The 16965-nt window shown below is 35.2% G+C and overlaps 1 protein-coding gene across 4 annotated transcripts in view; it reads left to right on the forward strand.

Moving 5' to 3' along the window:
- CDH18 (cadherin 18) overlaps nucleotides 1–16965 on the forward strand; it is a 156947-nt gene that overhangs the window by 126265 nt on the left and 13717 nt on the right. For 2 of the 4 annotated variants that reach the window (XM_058820512.1, XM_058820520.1), the window contains exon 8: nucleotides 11267–11388. In XM_058820512.1, coding sequence (XP_058676495.1) covers nucleotides 11267–11388 — 122 coding nt within the window. Of the gene's footprint in view, nucleotides 1–11266; nucleotides 11389–14394; nucleotides 14404–16919; nucleotides 16934–16965 lie in introns of all 4 variants that reach the window. The other 2 variants (XM_058820536.1, XM_058820529.1) reach the window with 2 other exon arrangements.

Consider the following 16965-nt stretch of genomic DNA (forward strand, 5'->3'; position numbering starts at 1 on the left):
GTTTGTTTTTTTGTTTTTGTTTTATTAATGATAAAACACAGGTTTTACCTCTAATAGGTTCCACTGACATTATTTAGCCCTGTCTGCTTTCATCTGTTTCAACTCTTGGTTAAAATGTAATCTGTTCTGCCACTACAGCACTAGCACATGCTACAAAATAAACAGCAGGAATTTATTGCATAAATACAACAAATTGTTTCCTATTATTGTACCTACATTCACAAATAAATTGACATTTTGAGCTAAGTACTTCCCTACAGTAAGTAATAGGATCTAGAATTTTATGATTAGCTCCTTGAAAAAGCAAACACTAACACTCCTGTGTGCTTGACAGTGTTGACATATATAGAATGTCATTTCAGTTCAGCATAAAACTGAATTCAGTATGAAATAAAATATAATTAAGGCTTAATCATAACCAGGAGCATACTGTTAATTAAAAAAAAAAAAAACAAAAAAACCAAAATTTAAAAGCTACACAGGGACACTGAAAAAAGAGTATTCATGAGTCCTTTTTTGGAAACCATTGAAATATAATTTTCCAGAAAAAAATCTCAATAGCATAAAACTTAAACATAGCTTTCTCCACATTATTTGTTTCACATAATCAAAAGAGTGCTGGTACATGTATCATGCTGAGAATAGTATGAAGAAGGAGGATTATGTTTAAAACTAAAACAGAATGGAATAAATTATAAGAATTATACTTTTTTTTTCTTTTTCTTTGGCTTTTTTTTTTTTTAGGTGCTCTGCTTAGAAGTCTCTGTTTCAGGTGCAAATTTTTACAGGAAAACACAAATCTGATTTTTTGTCCCTTGCTCTGCCTTTGTTACAGTTAAAGTTGGGGTTGAAAAAATAAGTAAATCTATAGAGTCAGTTGGAAAAACAATTCATTTATGAAAAAAGGCAGATATAGTAGTGAGGAAGAGATGGATAACAGACAGACTGACAGGCAGCCTAAATGACAGACAGCCTTTCCTCATGTCTACTTCCTCAAACATTTTGTTTTTTTGCCGTATTTGGAAATTACAACACTGTTCTCTTCCAAATCCATTGTGAAATTAATAATGAATTTATGATGGAGCAAGGAGCATATGTTGTGTATGGCCAAAGCTCTTCCCTTAAGTGCTACCTATCCCATATCTGGTCTTACGGGTTTTGCTTTTAAGCTCAAGCACAAGGTATTGCAAAACTAAGACTAAAGCTGAAATATCAGTCTATGGCTATGACAAAAGTGTTATTTAGCTGTTGGGCTGGTATTCCTCAAATTTATCTGACACAGCAGAAGGCATTTGCAGCTTCTGACATCATTTGCTTGGCCAAGAACACAGCAGAACCTCCAAGGCCCATAAAGATTGCATTCCTTCAAAAACAAGAGGTACTCTGTGGGTATAAAGTGTTGATTGTAGTTAGTTTCTTGAAGTGTTTTCCTCTCTTCACTTTGTGCTACATATCACTGATAGAATTCAGTTTCCACCTATCATCCTTTTGGCCGCTATTTGTAACCGGGCTTATTTTACAAAAATGAAATTTAGAATCAAGATTATATTTCTACCCCCAATTCACAATTGTGTGATATCTTCATGCTTCAACCTCATTCTTTCTCAACCTTTCATAAGATATTTACTTTCACTTTTCCTCTCTGTATGTGATATATACTGTCTGCATTGGTCAAGTGTCCTCTGAAATCTGAGGAAGTCCTACCACTTTGCTCTGCAGGAGTAATGCTGATGTAATAATCCACAGGCTTTTTTCTGTTTGTGCTCTTTTTTCTTAAATCACATCATTATTATAAAAATTAATGGGCAATCCTTTTCTTTCTTTAACATGCATTGTTCTTAAACAGCAGCATTTTTGTGTCCAGAAGCATTTGCTTTGATTGTCTCAATAGGAGTGCTTCCTGAAATTTCTTTGTAGTATTAGGAAATAAGATGATAAAGTAGTACTATAGTTTATGTTGAAGGATCTAAAGACTAAATCTAAGACAGGTGGAAGGAGAAGTCATACTGAGAGTAGTACTAATACTTTAAAATACAGATTCATATAGGGTGATTACCATTTAATTGACTTCTTAGAATTCTTTGAAAAAAAATTAGAAAAGTCTATTTGAAAGAGGAAGAAGATATAATTTGATTGATTCTAGTAAAGGTTTTTAAACAAGTCTTTGACAAGAGTAATGAGAATAGAAAAGTACAGAGCAAATGCACAATGTTTTATAACACAAGAAAGACTGATTTAGAGGAAAGAAATAACAGTCATAGCATAGTAATACCAAGAATACAGTCTGTCCCTTGGAAGTAGAAAAACTTAAGGCTGAGCTATTTCAAGGACTAACAGAATCTGTCAATTAGAATTCATTATTATGATAGCACTCAATGATACAAAGTGATTCAAATTCCAAAATTACCTCCCTAGCTGGTAAGAATTAAGGAAGATTGAGAGAAATTCATGTAAGAACAAGACACATAGAAGAATGAGCTAGATAACTGAAGTGTGAAGTGGATGGAAAACTGTCTGAAATGGCAGGTTCAAAGGGCTTCAACCAGCAGCCCAGATAGCAGGTGGGGTCCAATCACTAGGAATTATTCCTGGTGGCTTATGCAGGATATAACAGCCTCTTCATTAATGATGTGATATGTGGAATAGAGTGCTTTTTCAACTGCTCTCAGTCTTTGAAAATGACACAAAACTGGAATAAAGGCTTGTACATCAGACTGTTGTGTTGACAACCAGAAAGATCTCAATAGGCTTGAGAAATGGCTGAACAGGAAATGAAGAGAGATTGATGAGAGGGAAATTAAATCTTGAAGAGAGATTTAATAATAGGAAATGCAAAGTTGAGCACTTAGAGAGGAATAATCCTATGCACCAGTTCACATGCACAGCCAACTGGCAGATGAGCAGCTTTTTAAAGAAGGTTATGGTGGAGATCCTGGTGGGTGAAAGCTGGGTGTGAGCCAGTGATGAGATCTTGTGGCAATGGATGCCAATGCCATTCTGCACTGGGTGAGAAAACACTGGGTGTCAGCAGGCTGAGAGGGGTGATCCTTCCCCTCCATACAGCCCTGGTGAGGCCACACGAGGAATCTCCCAGATCTGGGCTCCTCAATGCCAAAAAGACTAAGTCCAGTGCAGAATCATGAAGGCTGGAATATCTGTCTTATGAGGAGAGGCTGAAAAGGCTTGGATTGTTCAGCCTGGAGATGTGAAGGCTCAGAAGGAGCTTATCAATAAGCTTAAGTAACTGTTAGGGGGAATCTAAGAGGTGACTAAAGATGATCAACATCAGGAAAGACTCATCTGAGTAGTATACAGTAAAATGACAGGAGGCAATTTGAATAAATTGAAGCGCAGAAAATTCCATTTAAACCAAAGAAGAAAAATGGTTTTACTGTGAGATTGATTGAAAATTGGAACAGGTCACATTGAGAGGTTGTGGATTCTCTGTCTTGGAGACACTCAGAACCCAACATGACATGGCCAGAGCAATGTACAATCTAGATCCAGCTTTGAGCAAAGGAATTGGACTTGCAGATCTATGGAGGCACCTTCAAAATCAATGATTCTTTGATTTTTTGGTACTAGGAACTGTGTTTTAAATGTGGAGAAGAAAATAAAAGAAGAAAATGGAGAAAACCAGCTTCTTGATATGTTTTTCAGGTGATGTTAATGTCAAAAGGTTATCACAGTTCATAAAATACTGGCATTTAGATGTATAATAACTGTGGTTTTAAATAGAAATGTGATTTTTTAAAAAGCAAGATAAGTGCTTATATTTTAAATATTTTAAAGGTACCTTTTAACTAGGAAGTTGTCACATATTTCTCTTATGCAACTGGTTATTATATCAGTGTGTAGAATGGATTTCTGGATTTATTAGATAATTAGCAGTGTGGGGATCCAGTTGTGGTGCTCCTGATTGTCTCCAAAATCCTCTGCAGTAGCTGAAAATGGAAAATCAGACCATTTTCCACTATTTGCTTAAAGGACCAACTTGAATACAATGGGTGCAAAAACTTGTGATTGAAAGGACAATAAAGAATTCCTAATTTGTAAAGCTGTGGAGAGGTTGTATAGAAGAGAACTGAAATAATGGTGTTTCATGCCAGGTTTTGTCAGATCCCCCAGACTTGATGAAATCCAATCAAGAGTCAGCAAAAAAATTGCCATGTTAAAGAAACCTGTATATACAGAGCTTTGACACTGTAATGGATTAGAAATCAAAATACTGAAGAGACATCATTATGCAATCAATTTTACAGAAAAAAAATCCCACAAATCTCCAAGGTGTTAAAAAAATCAGATATTGGAAATAAAACCACCCCAACCAACAAATATATTTGTCTTTGTATTTACTTTGCCATGGGTATTCATTATGAGCTTCACAGGAAAAAATGCCAAGGGGTTGAGTTAGGGCAGTATTTAATGGCAAACTATGCAATACCCTATGTGCTATGGAAGGGATATCAGGAAAAAGTAACTGCAAAAAACTACTCAAAGAAATAACTTTTAGACATATTTAAATAGAGTGCCAACAAACCCTACTCAGAATTTAAATATGTGAAAAGTTAGGGTAACTCACCAGAATAAAAGTTTGGAACATTCATTTAAAAAGACCTAGAGTAAATAACATTAAAGTGTCCTTTCTAATTGTAACATAAGTAGTTTTTTAATAAGTCTTGGTAAAAACAATAACAGAAACATACAATTACATAATTCAGAGGAAAAAGGAATCCACAGAGACAACTAATAATATGCAGCAGTGAAATATAAGCCCCCTTAAGTTGCTGAATAATGGAATTCCTATAATTGCAACAAATAAACAGATAAAGTGTATTCTTATGGTGAGGTGTGGTTATATCTATTATTAGGAATAACAGGGATATTGCTACCCATATTACCATCATTAAACACAAGGTTATGGGAAGAATTTGACAGTTCTTTTTCACATTTTATATTTGCAGAAAAGAAATTACCAAGATTTGGGTAGGGTATTAAAATATATTACTCCTGATAGCACTGCATGAGGCTGTCATATGGAGAAGGATCACTGAAGCTGGAGGGGAGACATAAAGTATAAATAGTATTTCTGTTAATAGTATTATGAGGCAAGCTGATTTATTTTACAAAAAGTGAAATCAAAAGACAGAAATACACAATGATTTTGGTTTATTTCGAAACACATGAAAGAAACATATGCATTGCCTGAAGGAAATAAATCTTTGGAGGAATACCTTCCTGGCACACACACAAAAAATAAGAGAACAAGAATTTATGTCAATTTATTTTCTCATTTTTAATTTTCCACATAACCATGAATGACTCTAATAGCTTGTCTCAAATAATCAGTTTTTAGAAAATGTTTTCTTTACAATATCTTCAAGAAATCATCTAAATCAGAACAAAATGCTGTTGCAGTTTTATAAACTCCTAGCCATTTGTATCTGGTGGACAGCAGGATGATTTTTTTTATACCAGTGAGTTTGTTGCAAGACCCCTGCCTCAGTTTTTCTTTGAACTGAATTTTTTCTTACAATAAATATGAAACATCCTCATAGTGATTTTTATCTAGGTCTCAGTTGTTTGTTTTTTTTTCAAAACTAGTAATTTTTTGTAGCAATAGAGAATGGACTTAAAGAATGAAATTCACTATTTATTTTTTTTTTAGCATCATTTGAGGGAAATACTGTGTTTTGTATTGGTTTTATATATATATATATGATTATCCCAATAGGTACAATACAGAAACAGAAATAAAATTGTTACCATAAACCCTGACTTCACCAAAGAAAAAAAATCACATTCATTCTTTATCTTTGACCTTACTTGCATTCTGCCATCTAGTTTAGGTTCAGAATGAGTTTTGATATTGGTAACATTTTTTTTTCCAGAAAATACAATCTGCCACCAAAGAATTTCCCTAAATCTAAAAGAGATTAAAGTAGATTTTAAAAACAAAACTATGGGGTTTTGAGACTGTATTGGTCATGGTGTAGTGACAATGACCTGGATATCTGCTACATTTTTACTGATGAGAGCTGGACACAGCACTGGTACCCAGTCCAAACTTAGCAATGATGCACAGTTTACTTTCAGGCTTGGCAAGCTGCCTACTAATGCATCACAGCAATGTGAACTTATAGTATCATACAACCATTAAGGGTGGAAAAGACTTCTAGGATCATTGAATCCAACCATTCAGCCAGGAGGAGAGGAGCCTTGGGGAAAATGCTATTGCTCCCTACCACTGCCTGAGGGGAGGTTCCAGCGAGGTGGGGCTTGGCTTCTTCTACCAAGTAACAAGTGAGAGGACAATCGGAAATGGTTTTAAGTTGTACCAGGAAAGATTCCATCTTGATACTAGGAAAAATTTCTTCATTGACAGAGTGGCCAGGCACTGGAACAAGCTGACCAGAGAAGTGGTGGAATAACAATTTCTGGACGTTTTCAAAAATCATGTGGATTTAGCAGCCTCTGCTATTTTTTTTTTTTTTTTAATGTGCTTACCAATGCAATACAGAAAGCCTACCAAAAAGCTATTTTAAAATCCAACAGTTGTTGAAAGGCAGTTAGTTCTCTAGCCTGCTCAAGGAATTTTGCTTCTAATTCCAATTTCAATGCTTATTCCCTGTTTATATTGGCTTAGTCATTGGCTTCTAGGCATACTAGAATTTCTTCTCCTGTTTGTTTGGGAAAAGCAACAATGAAGATATTCCTACATTATCATCTGAAAGTGGGATAGGGCATGGCTCTTCTTAGCTACCAAGGTGAGGCTCTAGAGAAAGGATAGAGTTTGGAATCGTATGGCATTTACTTCCCTTTGAAGCTTTGTGACAGAAATGTCAAAAGGGACATTTCTGGCCACAGAACCAGTATGTTTTGTGGTGCCCTGTTCTGATCAGGCAGTCAACACCAACATCGTCTGAGAATTTGTCTTGAATTACAGCAATAGAGGTTTTCCAGCTTGAAAAGTCTAAATGTTTTTGATCTACTGCAATGCTATGATTATCACTATTGCTTCTGTAGTTGCTGCTGCTATCACTACTGCGGTGATAGAAGAGAAGTGAGCAGTGCCTTCAACTTTATATTTATTAGTAAAAAGTTAAATTTTGATACAAAAAAAAAAAAAGCATTTGCTATCCATCTTCAGGTATTAGAAGTATTTAGAAGTACCCACTTCCTTAAAATGAAGACTGGAACATTAAACTTATTCTTAGATTCTGCATAATTTTCTCCTTGCCAGAATATTTAGTTTATCTCATGTACATCATCCTGAATCAAACCCAGTATTTTATTGATATTGCCACTCCCACTTGCATGTTGGACATTCTTCCATCACTTAGGTTTTTTTTTGGGTAGTATATTTCATCCTTCCTAGATCTATGTTTATTCTTCTAATGTGTTAAAACTAATCTTTATTAGAGGAATGTGATGAGTCTTTTGTACTTCTCTTTAAGAAGTAACGGTATAGAGAGCTAGCTGAATTTCCTAAGTATTGGTTTGCATTGTAATGTCTTAAAAAGATGTCAAATGGGCTTATATCAAAAAGCAAGTAACAAACAAACCAAAAGCTTGTTGATGTCAGGACTTACATTCTGAAAGTCATTCAGGTAAAATATTTTTTTATGAAGTCTATTGGAATTTTGTTAGTGTGAAAAGAAACTCTCAGTCATCAGTAACTATATTAAAAATCTTTCTTCCTAAATAGGGATTTAAAAGTTTGCCCACAGAAACTAATAGAAGAGAAGATTCAAGGCTTCACATTGACTCTTAATTGGGTCTTCTGTATATTTAGAGTGGACTTGCCAATGGATGATCTGAATACGAGGATATGGATAATGAAATTTATTTACTTTACAGATATTTAGTATTCTGGAAGAAGAACTGTTTATTCTGGGAAAAGTCTCGAGCATAAGAAAATAAGTCCCTAGCATAGGTGAATCAGAGCAGTGTTTCTGCTTCAGTTGCCCCTTAAAACAGAGAGCATTCATTTCGAAAAATATATTCTTGAGGCAAATGCTAATAGGACACAGAATATTTTGTGATGCACAGGCCTGAAATGTATGTCAGCAATGATTATCTTAAAACTGGAAATCTGCCATGCTACTGCAAGAAATGTGTCTTATTAAGAAAAATGTACTATTAAAAGTGCCAGTTATTAGATTGGTTTGGAGATTGCAGGTGAATTGTATTCTTGAAAAAGACTGGAATATATTTTGATTCCCAAAATCAAAACTTAAAAAAAGAAAGAGAAAAAAAAAACTTATTTCCTTCAATTCCTTCTCATTCTCTCCCCCTATTATAAATTGTTCTGTCGCCTTGCATGCAAATTTAGGCATGCACACTGTTCAAGACTGTTTTGGTAAGCGGTGTTAATACTGTGCCATTAGCATTTTATAGTGAGTATCCTGTCAGTATGGAAATTTGCCTGCAAATGTCAGTGATTCCATGAGGTACTGGCTTCCAGGGAGTTACTAATATCACCTTGTGCGTAAAGAGCTCTTTTGAACTGATGAGGTATTTATAAATTCTTCGTACTGTAAAACAGCTGCAAAAGAAATAAAAGTAAACTTTCTGAATCTCCATAAAATATCTCTCCATAAAAACTACTTCAAATCTAACTGACTGAATAAGATTGCTCTGAGTAGTGGTGACAGGCATACGAGAGGACACATTCAAGGCAGGGCAAAGAGGTCTCCAGCACTGTACTGAAACAAAAGTATTTAACTCTTTTTGTCATGCACTGGACTAAAAAGTTTGATTTTTTCTTCCCCGGTAACTCTATGCCAGGCCTACAGAGCAGTCCTTTATCTATGGTACCCACTACTCTGTGCCCTCTCTGATTTTTTCTGCATCCTCTTGAATGTTTTTTGCCCCCTCATACCTTTGAAGATGGCCCTGCTTTGAGCTGGAAACTGGACCAGTGACTTCCAGAAATCCCTTTCAACTAAGATTTTTCAGTAATCCTACAATTATCTGATAATCACAACTTCTGTTGCCTTCTTGCTAAAACTCTTACAGATTTTCTGTAGTATTGAAATGTTCAAATTTTTCATTATAGTTTATGAATCTTGTCTCTTTGTGTGTATTGTGGTCTTCCTTCATGTATACCACTTTCTAGTTCATATACCTTACAAATTATGTTCAAGAACCTCCCCAACAAAGTCTCAAAACCAAAGTTTCTTTGGGCCATAGATATCATATTCTGTAATTGTAATTACAGGATTTTTTAATTTTCATTGTCTGATTACATTAACAGAGGGCATTGCCTAAATGAGTTGCAAGCTAAATTTAAGTGAACAGTAAGTAATGTTAAATCTGTACTGCCTGTGCTGTTCTGCACAGTCTTTTGACTACCTTCAAGAAAGGAACAAACATCGTTTTGTATAACTACTCATACTGTGAATGTTCTCCTGGAGAGAAGATTGCTTCCTTCAGAAAAAACAGCAAAGATAGATAAATATCCCCTTCTCCCAAATACTTAGTGGACAGCCAAGTGTAATTCTTGCCTCACTTATATATCCCCAGCATTTAAACTTTCCTCAAAGTTTTCTACTAAAGGTGTTTTTTATATGGCAGTAGAGAGCCTCATTCTTGCATAAAAACAATGGAGATAGTCCAGTTTGTCTCTTAGTTCACCTCTTACAAAGATATTTATAGATTCGGGGTAAAGCTGGAAAAAACAGTAACGGAAAATTTCAGCAATATATTGGCATTTGCAAGCCTGTACATGTCTTCTGAGCATATTCTTCTAACGTCTAATGCTAAGGGTAATGGGGAATAGCATTCCTCTGTTAGTAAAGTCTTCTGTTGACTTTTTTATCTCCTTTCTATGAGGTTTCAAAAGTATTAAAATCATTGTGTGAATATGCACATATTAGTTAAAAAGAGAATATGAAAAATCTGAGGGAACTTCTAAGACCTAGTTCCTTGGCCTAGTATCCCATGTGACGAAAGAAAAAGAGAGATCTCTTCATTTTTCTAAAAACTTCAACATTCTCAAATATTTCTTCACTGGGAGCCTACATTACTGGTGGTTTTAAAGCCAAGTGTGTGTCAAGTCAATGCTTTCCAGAATTCTGAGGAGAGATCATTAAATGTGTGACAAATATAAGGCATTTTGTAAATGACCGTTTTTAACAGAAACATGGTGGGGATTAATTATGATCAAAATAACCATGGTGAATGAAGTTTCACCATGAATGAAGCTTTGGCTACTAATTTTTCTCTCTCTTTTATTTTTCTTTTTTCTCCTCATGAGCACACACATGAACTTTTAAAATGTCAATCAAGAATACCTCATTCTTCCATTTTATTCCATTTGAAAGATTGACTTTACAGTTTTCTACTGATAATTTCATTTAGTTGGTGAATGCAAGATAAATTTTGTCATCTAATTGATTGATACTTGTACAGACTCCAGAAGGCACGTATTAGATAATCATAAAAAGTTTAAATACATAATTCTTTCAACAAAATAAAATTACCTTAGTACTTGGAAGTAAGAACAAGGGTATTATGGACTGAAAGAAATTATGGGGTTTTTCCATTTTCTCATGGAAAGTGTATTCTTGTTGAAAGGATTCTACTTATTGTGCTTTTTAGAGGGTGTAATGTTTCTGAGGGAGAGCTGCCATTAAAGTACAGATCATAGCCTTGGGCATTGGTACTTACATATTGTTTTCTTTGTGCAAAAACCAGACTCACTTCTGCTGAACTTTCTTTTCTTCTGCTAAAGCCACACTTACTAACTACTGTGTGAAATGACATAGCAACTTGTGAGAAACCAGAACTCAATTTTAGGGAAAGTTTATATATGCCTATGTGTTTTTTTATTATATTTACATTTTACTTTCTAAACCCTTTAAGGAACTGTGAAAAAGAAAAATGCTTTCATATTTTTTGCATTAGATTTAATTTAATACTATGAGGACAGTTTAACATTAATTGCCAAGAAATTGATTATTTTTCACCATAAAGTGCAATAGTATAAGTCCAACAGCTTCCTCCCACTTCTTTTCCAGAGTAGCTTGTATTTGATTTAAGTGACTTGACTCATGCCGTACTTCCAACTCATTTTAATTGCTATTTTTTCAAAACAGTTAATGGAGCGCAACAAACATGCTTTATTATGTTGTTACCTAAATTTCTGTAGATGCATCAAATTTTCATTTAGTTATTGTTTTAATAAACCACTTTCAAATTGAGGATTACACGCAATATTGAGTGTTTTAAAAGACTTAATACCATCCAATGTGTTTTGCAGACAACCCTGAGCTAGTGAGCCACGTTCCAGTTGGTGTTAGAATCCTGGATGTCAATGACAATCCTCCCGAGCTGGCCAGAGATTATGATGTAGTCGTCTGTGAAAATTCAAAGCCTGGTCAGGTAACTCTCACAGCTATATTTCTTCCAGTGATAAAGAAGAATTGCTTTGTTAATGTCACATATGTCAGAAGTTTGGAAAATGTCATAACTCTTTCTGATTTTACTTTAACATTTTGTACTTGATTGAAATTTTAATTGTATGAGGCAAAAGGGAGAAAATTTTGGCATTTGTTCAATATCTCTTTCTTGTTGCTGCAAAAAAAATACTCAAGCTATCTTCTGTAAAGACAGGTAAAACTTTAATCCTGTCAGATAAGGGATAGAATTTGACAAGCCACTATCCTGAACAAAGTGAATAAAGCAGATTTAACATCTTTCATCCAAGTGCCACATAGTAGTAATGTTTCAAATGCAGCTCACTGAAGTGGCTGGTGAGCATGGCTCACATCCTCACTCTTTGCTTGTTAGTTGCCCTTGTCTATAAAGGATTGCTACACAAAAGATCTTGAATGGGTTTTCATAACTATGAGGATGGGGAGGGCCAGAACTGCCACTGAATAGCTGAATCGTATTCCAGCCACTGCTCCTCTGATTGATGCACATCATTGCAGCCCAGGGTTTGGCAGTTTTGCAAAGTGCTTTTCCTTTTCTGCATAGACTGAGTTTTACCCACAGCACTGAGCTTGTTTTGCATTATTGCACAGGTTGTATGTTTCAATTATGAGCTGATATGTTTCCTGAGGAATGTATTACTAGTAATAACATTATTTTCATCAAATCCTTAAAAAGAGTATACACAAATGCATAGTGACATATTTCTGTTTTTAAAGCTGAGACTATAAAAATGCCATACATCATCTGACTGTAGCCTGATCAAAGTTATCTTCACTCCACCAGCAGCCAAAAACTGGCACCTAAAGCACAATATAAGAAACGACCAAGTGTGTTTGATACTTACCACAAATTCTTCCCTGGTATGAGACCATTTGCAGGTGATTTCCTGATCTAAATATGGTTTGTGTATTTTTAGTAATTCTTTATTAACCATCTCATATGAACCTGTCAAACTTTTCCTACAAAAAACATAAATTTTTGGAATCTGTGCCTAGAAATTTTGTAGTTTAATTGCGTGCTTCCATGAGACCTAACTTTTTTTTTTTTAATCTTTCCATACTGTCTTCAATCAGTATTTACCAGTTCTCTTGGGAGAGAAAGAGGGAGTGCAGTTGATCTCTATTTATTATCACTGTGACATGCATAAATCTCTAGCACATTGTCCCTTAGCTGTCTCTGTCCAGACTGAGTTAGTCCTGCTTAACTGGGGCAATCGGTGATAAAGCCCTCCCAGACTTTTGATCATTAATCTTTTCCTCCCCTAAAATTTCTCCAATTCTTCTCTATTCACCTTGAGATGGAATCAAGATTCAAGATGCAGGTATACCGTGGTTTAAAATTCTTATAATATTTCATGCTTCATAGTATATGATAATCTTTGCTTTGATCTTTAGTATTTTCATAACGATTTCTAAGAATGACTTTGCTTTTTAACCACTAGTAAGCATGGAATGCACAAAAGTATGCCTGCCCTAACACCAATATCATAAAAGGCAATAGTCAGATCAGAGATCACCATCATGTGTGTGAAGTTAAGACTTCATGTTATGTATAATGAATTTCCTCTGTCTTACTATTGCCTGGCTACTGAGTGTTGCAAGGTCTTTAATGCCATCCCTTCCTCTTTTCATTTTTGAACAATTCAATATCATGAGTAGATTTGGTGGGCTGATAATCACACTCTTTATAAAAAGACATTTATTATTGATCACTGATAAACAAGTGGCCCAGCATAAGCAGGAAGTCACTGTGGCTTTCTCTCCTTGTGTAATATGCAATTTACAGAAGAGATCCTATTTCCTGTGTTTAGAGCAATCATGTGTGCAAGAGCCTTCCCTCTTATCTAATGATTGTATAGTGTTCTTCAGTGCTCTTATTGAGACACTGGAAAATCCAAGTAGGTCTGTCTGTCAACTGAATATCTCTTATTAAATGCTTATTAAATTAAAAATAATGTTCTGAAAACTTCAAATAAATGAAAATATAGAATAATTAGAACTTGCAAAGAACTAATGTAAGAAAAAAGTCTCTTTTAAGCATTAGTTGCAACCGATTCAACTTTTCCTGATATTTTAAAAAATACCTTATTAAACAATAAATATTAAATTCTTTTACTAAATAATAAGGTAAATTATGCAAATCTGAAGCTATCTCAGAAATGCTTTTTGCTGGGGCTGCTGGGGCTGTTGTTGCTGGTAGGTAGCTAATGTTTTGTAGCAAAATTTTAATTCTCCAGTAGTAGTTTTACAAATGATAATTTATGGGCAAGATTTTTAAGAGATACAATAACATTAGCTCACTGTTTGGGCCAGCCTTGTGCTTTTCCCTGAGCTACTGTTGCATGTCTGAATGACTCCTGACCTCAGCCACGCAGCAATTTAACACCTGAGATTAGTGCTGCCATGAGGGACTCTGCAAGCTGTAGCTTAATACCAAAGGCTGGACCAGCTTCATGTTGTATTCTTCAACTCACAGGGCTCCTTCACGTGTTTGTAATGAAAGAATTTTTATTTGCATTTCACAACAAGGTTTCAGAAAAATTGTAACACTAAACAGAAGCCGAAACCAAGCACAAAAGTACGTGTCTTGCTCAGATGTTACAATCTAATCTCAGGAAAAAAACCAAAAAAATAAAATGGTGTTCAAAAATATTAGGGAGGGGCAAATAAACTGATTGCAGAAGAAGACAAGTGTTCCATATGCTACAAAAGGTTCCCAGCTGGGTGGTTCTGAATCACTGTAAAGACAGTATAACTTTGAGTTATCCATCATCCTGTGAGAATGTTTCATAAGATTTATTCCTAAATAACAAATTCGGTACTTCTAGGGACATCTGCTTGACTTGGGCTTCCATGTTGCACTGTCCTGTAAGATCCACTATTTCTTTCCTCAGCACATCTATTTTGAAATTTTTATGTGTGAGATAAACTCAACTGTAAACAGTCATTGAAGGACTTCTTGGTTTTGCTTATTTATTATCAAAATTCCATTTTTATGGAGTGAATTCACAGTATCATCTAATCGCAGAGCCTGTCTCCTGCTTTTTCCACTCCACTGCTCTGTTATTTGGGAAAAAAAAAAAAAAAAAAGCTTCAACTTTTTAATGCTTAAGCCTTAAATCTAAACGACCAAACCTAAAGCATGTCAAAAGGAGGAGACAATAATTTCCAGGCTGAAGTGACAGCTTTGGTCACTTTGTAATCATATAGGTGAGAAGGGAGACTAAGCATCTGCAACAGATTCCAAGTGAAGCTTGATTGATATTATATATTAAAGTAGACAAAGTAGTTGTGAGTTGATCTTAGATGACATTCAGACTTGGAGAATACTGACTTCTCGACATATACTGATTTTGTGATTGACTGTGAAATTTAGCCAATGTAGGAAAATGACATTTTGCCTTGTTCTTAAAAGGAAATCAATGTTAGTTGGCAAGGAATGCCTCTGCTATGTTTGTCATGTGCATATTTGCTTGTTTATTGATTCAATTTTAAAATGATTCTGAGTAGAATTTAACACCTGCTCTCTGTCTTCTTCAATTAGCTCTCCTCAGTTCTTGAAATTCTCTTTTCTCATCATGTCTTGCCTTTAAAAAAATATCATGACCCTTAAGTTTCATCCTATCAGTGTTGTCAGCTGGGCTTTACTGAAGCTGAGATTACGTCTTCTATTTTAATCAGGCTTGGCATGGTACATGTTAAGGTCTGTTAATAGGCTATTAGGTACTTGGCCAATTAATTAGAAAAGGGTTAATAGTACATTTGGGTGTCAAGATGACGTGTACTTTTGTTTCTCACTGGTGAATGAATGTCTTGGATATATTTCCTGAAAATGTGTGAAGTTCTTGTTTAAAAACAGGCCTCTAAAAGTGCTTTGACCTATCCTAGTAAACATAAAATATTTATTTTCTAGGTGAAAAAGCAAAACTTTTATACTATGTGGTGCTATACTTTTTACATATATTCATGAATTCAGGGAATACTTGTATTTACATGCGTGAAATCAGGGAATATAGACAGTATATTTTGAGTTAAAAAGTTTGTCTTGAAACCAAATAATTTTTACACAAGTCATGTGTCACTGACTCCTTGATCAAAGGTATTTTTGTTGCAGAATGGCATGCTCTTCAAGCAGCATTCTGTAAAATGTCACTGAATGTTTTATGTAGCATAGGGCAACAGGATGAAAATTTATCCACCGTGCTGTCAAATAAAAGCTGAAGCTGCATGGCAAATTGACTTATATTTCACGATAAAAAAACACTGGGGATTTACAAAAATATTTACCAAAATAATTTTTTTTTCTTATGGTCTTACCTGAAGTTTTTACAGATGTGGATGGCATTTAATGACATTTTTAGTATTTGAATAATAACAGAAATCGATTATTTTGAACATAGTGTTCCATCACCCCTTTTTTTGCCTCACTGTGCTAAATATCATTTCAACATTATGAACTAAATATGTATAGCTAAGAAAATCTTATCTTTCTGGTTTTACATGATAGTTTAACTAACAGTTGTGCCACCTTTGCAAAATTCAGTAGTGAAAAATTAGCTTTTGCCAAAATTTTCAATCGGTATTGCCATGACTTAGGTAAAAGTCATATGCATGCTTATAGATATTTCAGATTTTTTTCAGATTGATTTTACTTTGCTCCACTTCAACAAAAATATTATGCCAAACTAGTAAAATATTATTGGCAACCATCATAAGTACTGTTAATTGGTCTCAGATGTGTATAGTCAATGCAATGTACTTTATTGTATATAGTAAATGGAATAGTTATTATAGCCTATTGAGTTGTCATGGTTTAACCCCAGGTGAAAACTCATCTCCACACAGCCACTCACTCACTCCCTCACCAGTGGGACTGGGAAGAGAATCAGGAAAGTAGAAGTGAGAGAGCTTGTGGGTTGATATAAAGCCAATGTAATGGCAATAGCCAAAGCTGCACATGCAACCAAAGAAAAGCAAGGAAATGACCACTTCCCATGGGCAGGCAGGTGTTCAGCCATCTCTGGAAGAGCAGAGCAACATCATGTGCAGCAACGCTGACTTTGGAAGGCAGATACCATCACTACAAACATCCCCTCCTTCCTTATTATCCCCCAGCTTCATAAGTCAGCATGACATCATATGGAATGGAAAATCCATTTGTTCACTTGGGGTCAGCTGTCCTGGCTGTGCCCCCTCGCAACTTTTCCTGCACCCCCAGCCCCTGCTGGTGAGGCCCCACAAGAAACAGAAAAGACCTTGATGCTGTGCAAGCCCTGCTCAGCACTGACAGAAACATCTCTGTGTTATCAATGTGTTTTCCAGCAAAAATTAAAACCACAGCCTCATACCAGCTACTGTGAAGAAAATTGGCTCTACCCCAGCCCAAACCAGACCATGGTTTAAAAAAATAAATTTGTTTTGCTTCTCTTATGTGAATGGAGGTAGAGATTTCTGTGGTGTCTTTCAGTTTTAAAACAGACCAAGCCACTGGAGTCTGTGCTGGGTATGTTTCAGGTTCAGTCCA

The sequence above is a fragment of the Ammospiza caudacuta genome, chromosome 1 (assembly GCF_027887145.1).
Source record: "Ammospiza caudacuta isolate bAmmCau1 chromosome 1, bAmmCau1.pri, whole genome shotgun sequence".
Lineage (NCBI taxonomy): Eukaryota > Metazoa > Chordata > Aves > Passeriformes > Passerellidae > Ammospiza > Ammospiza caudacuta.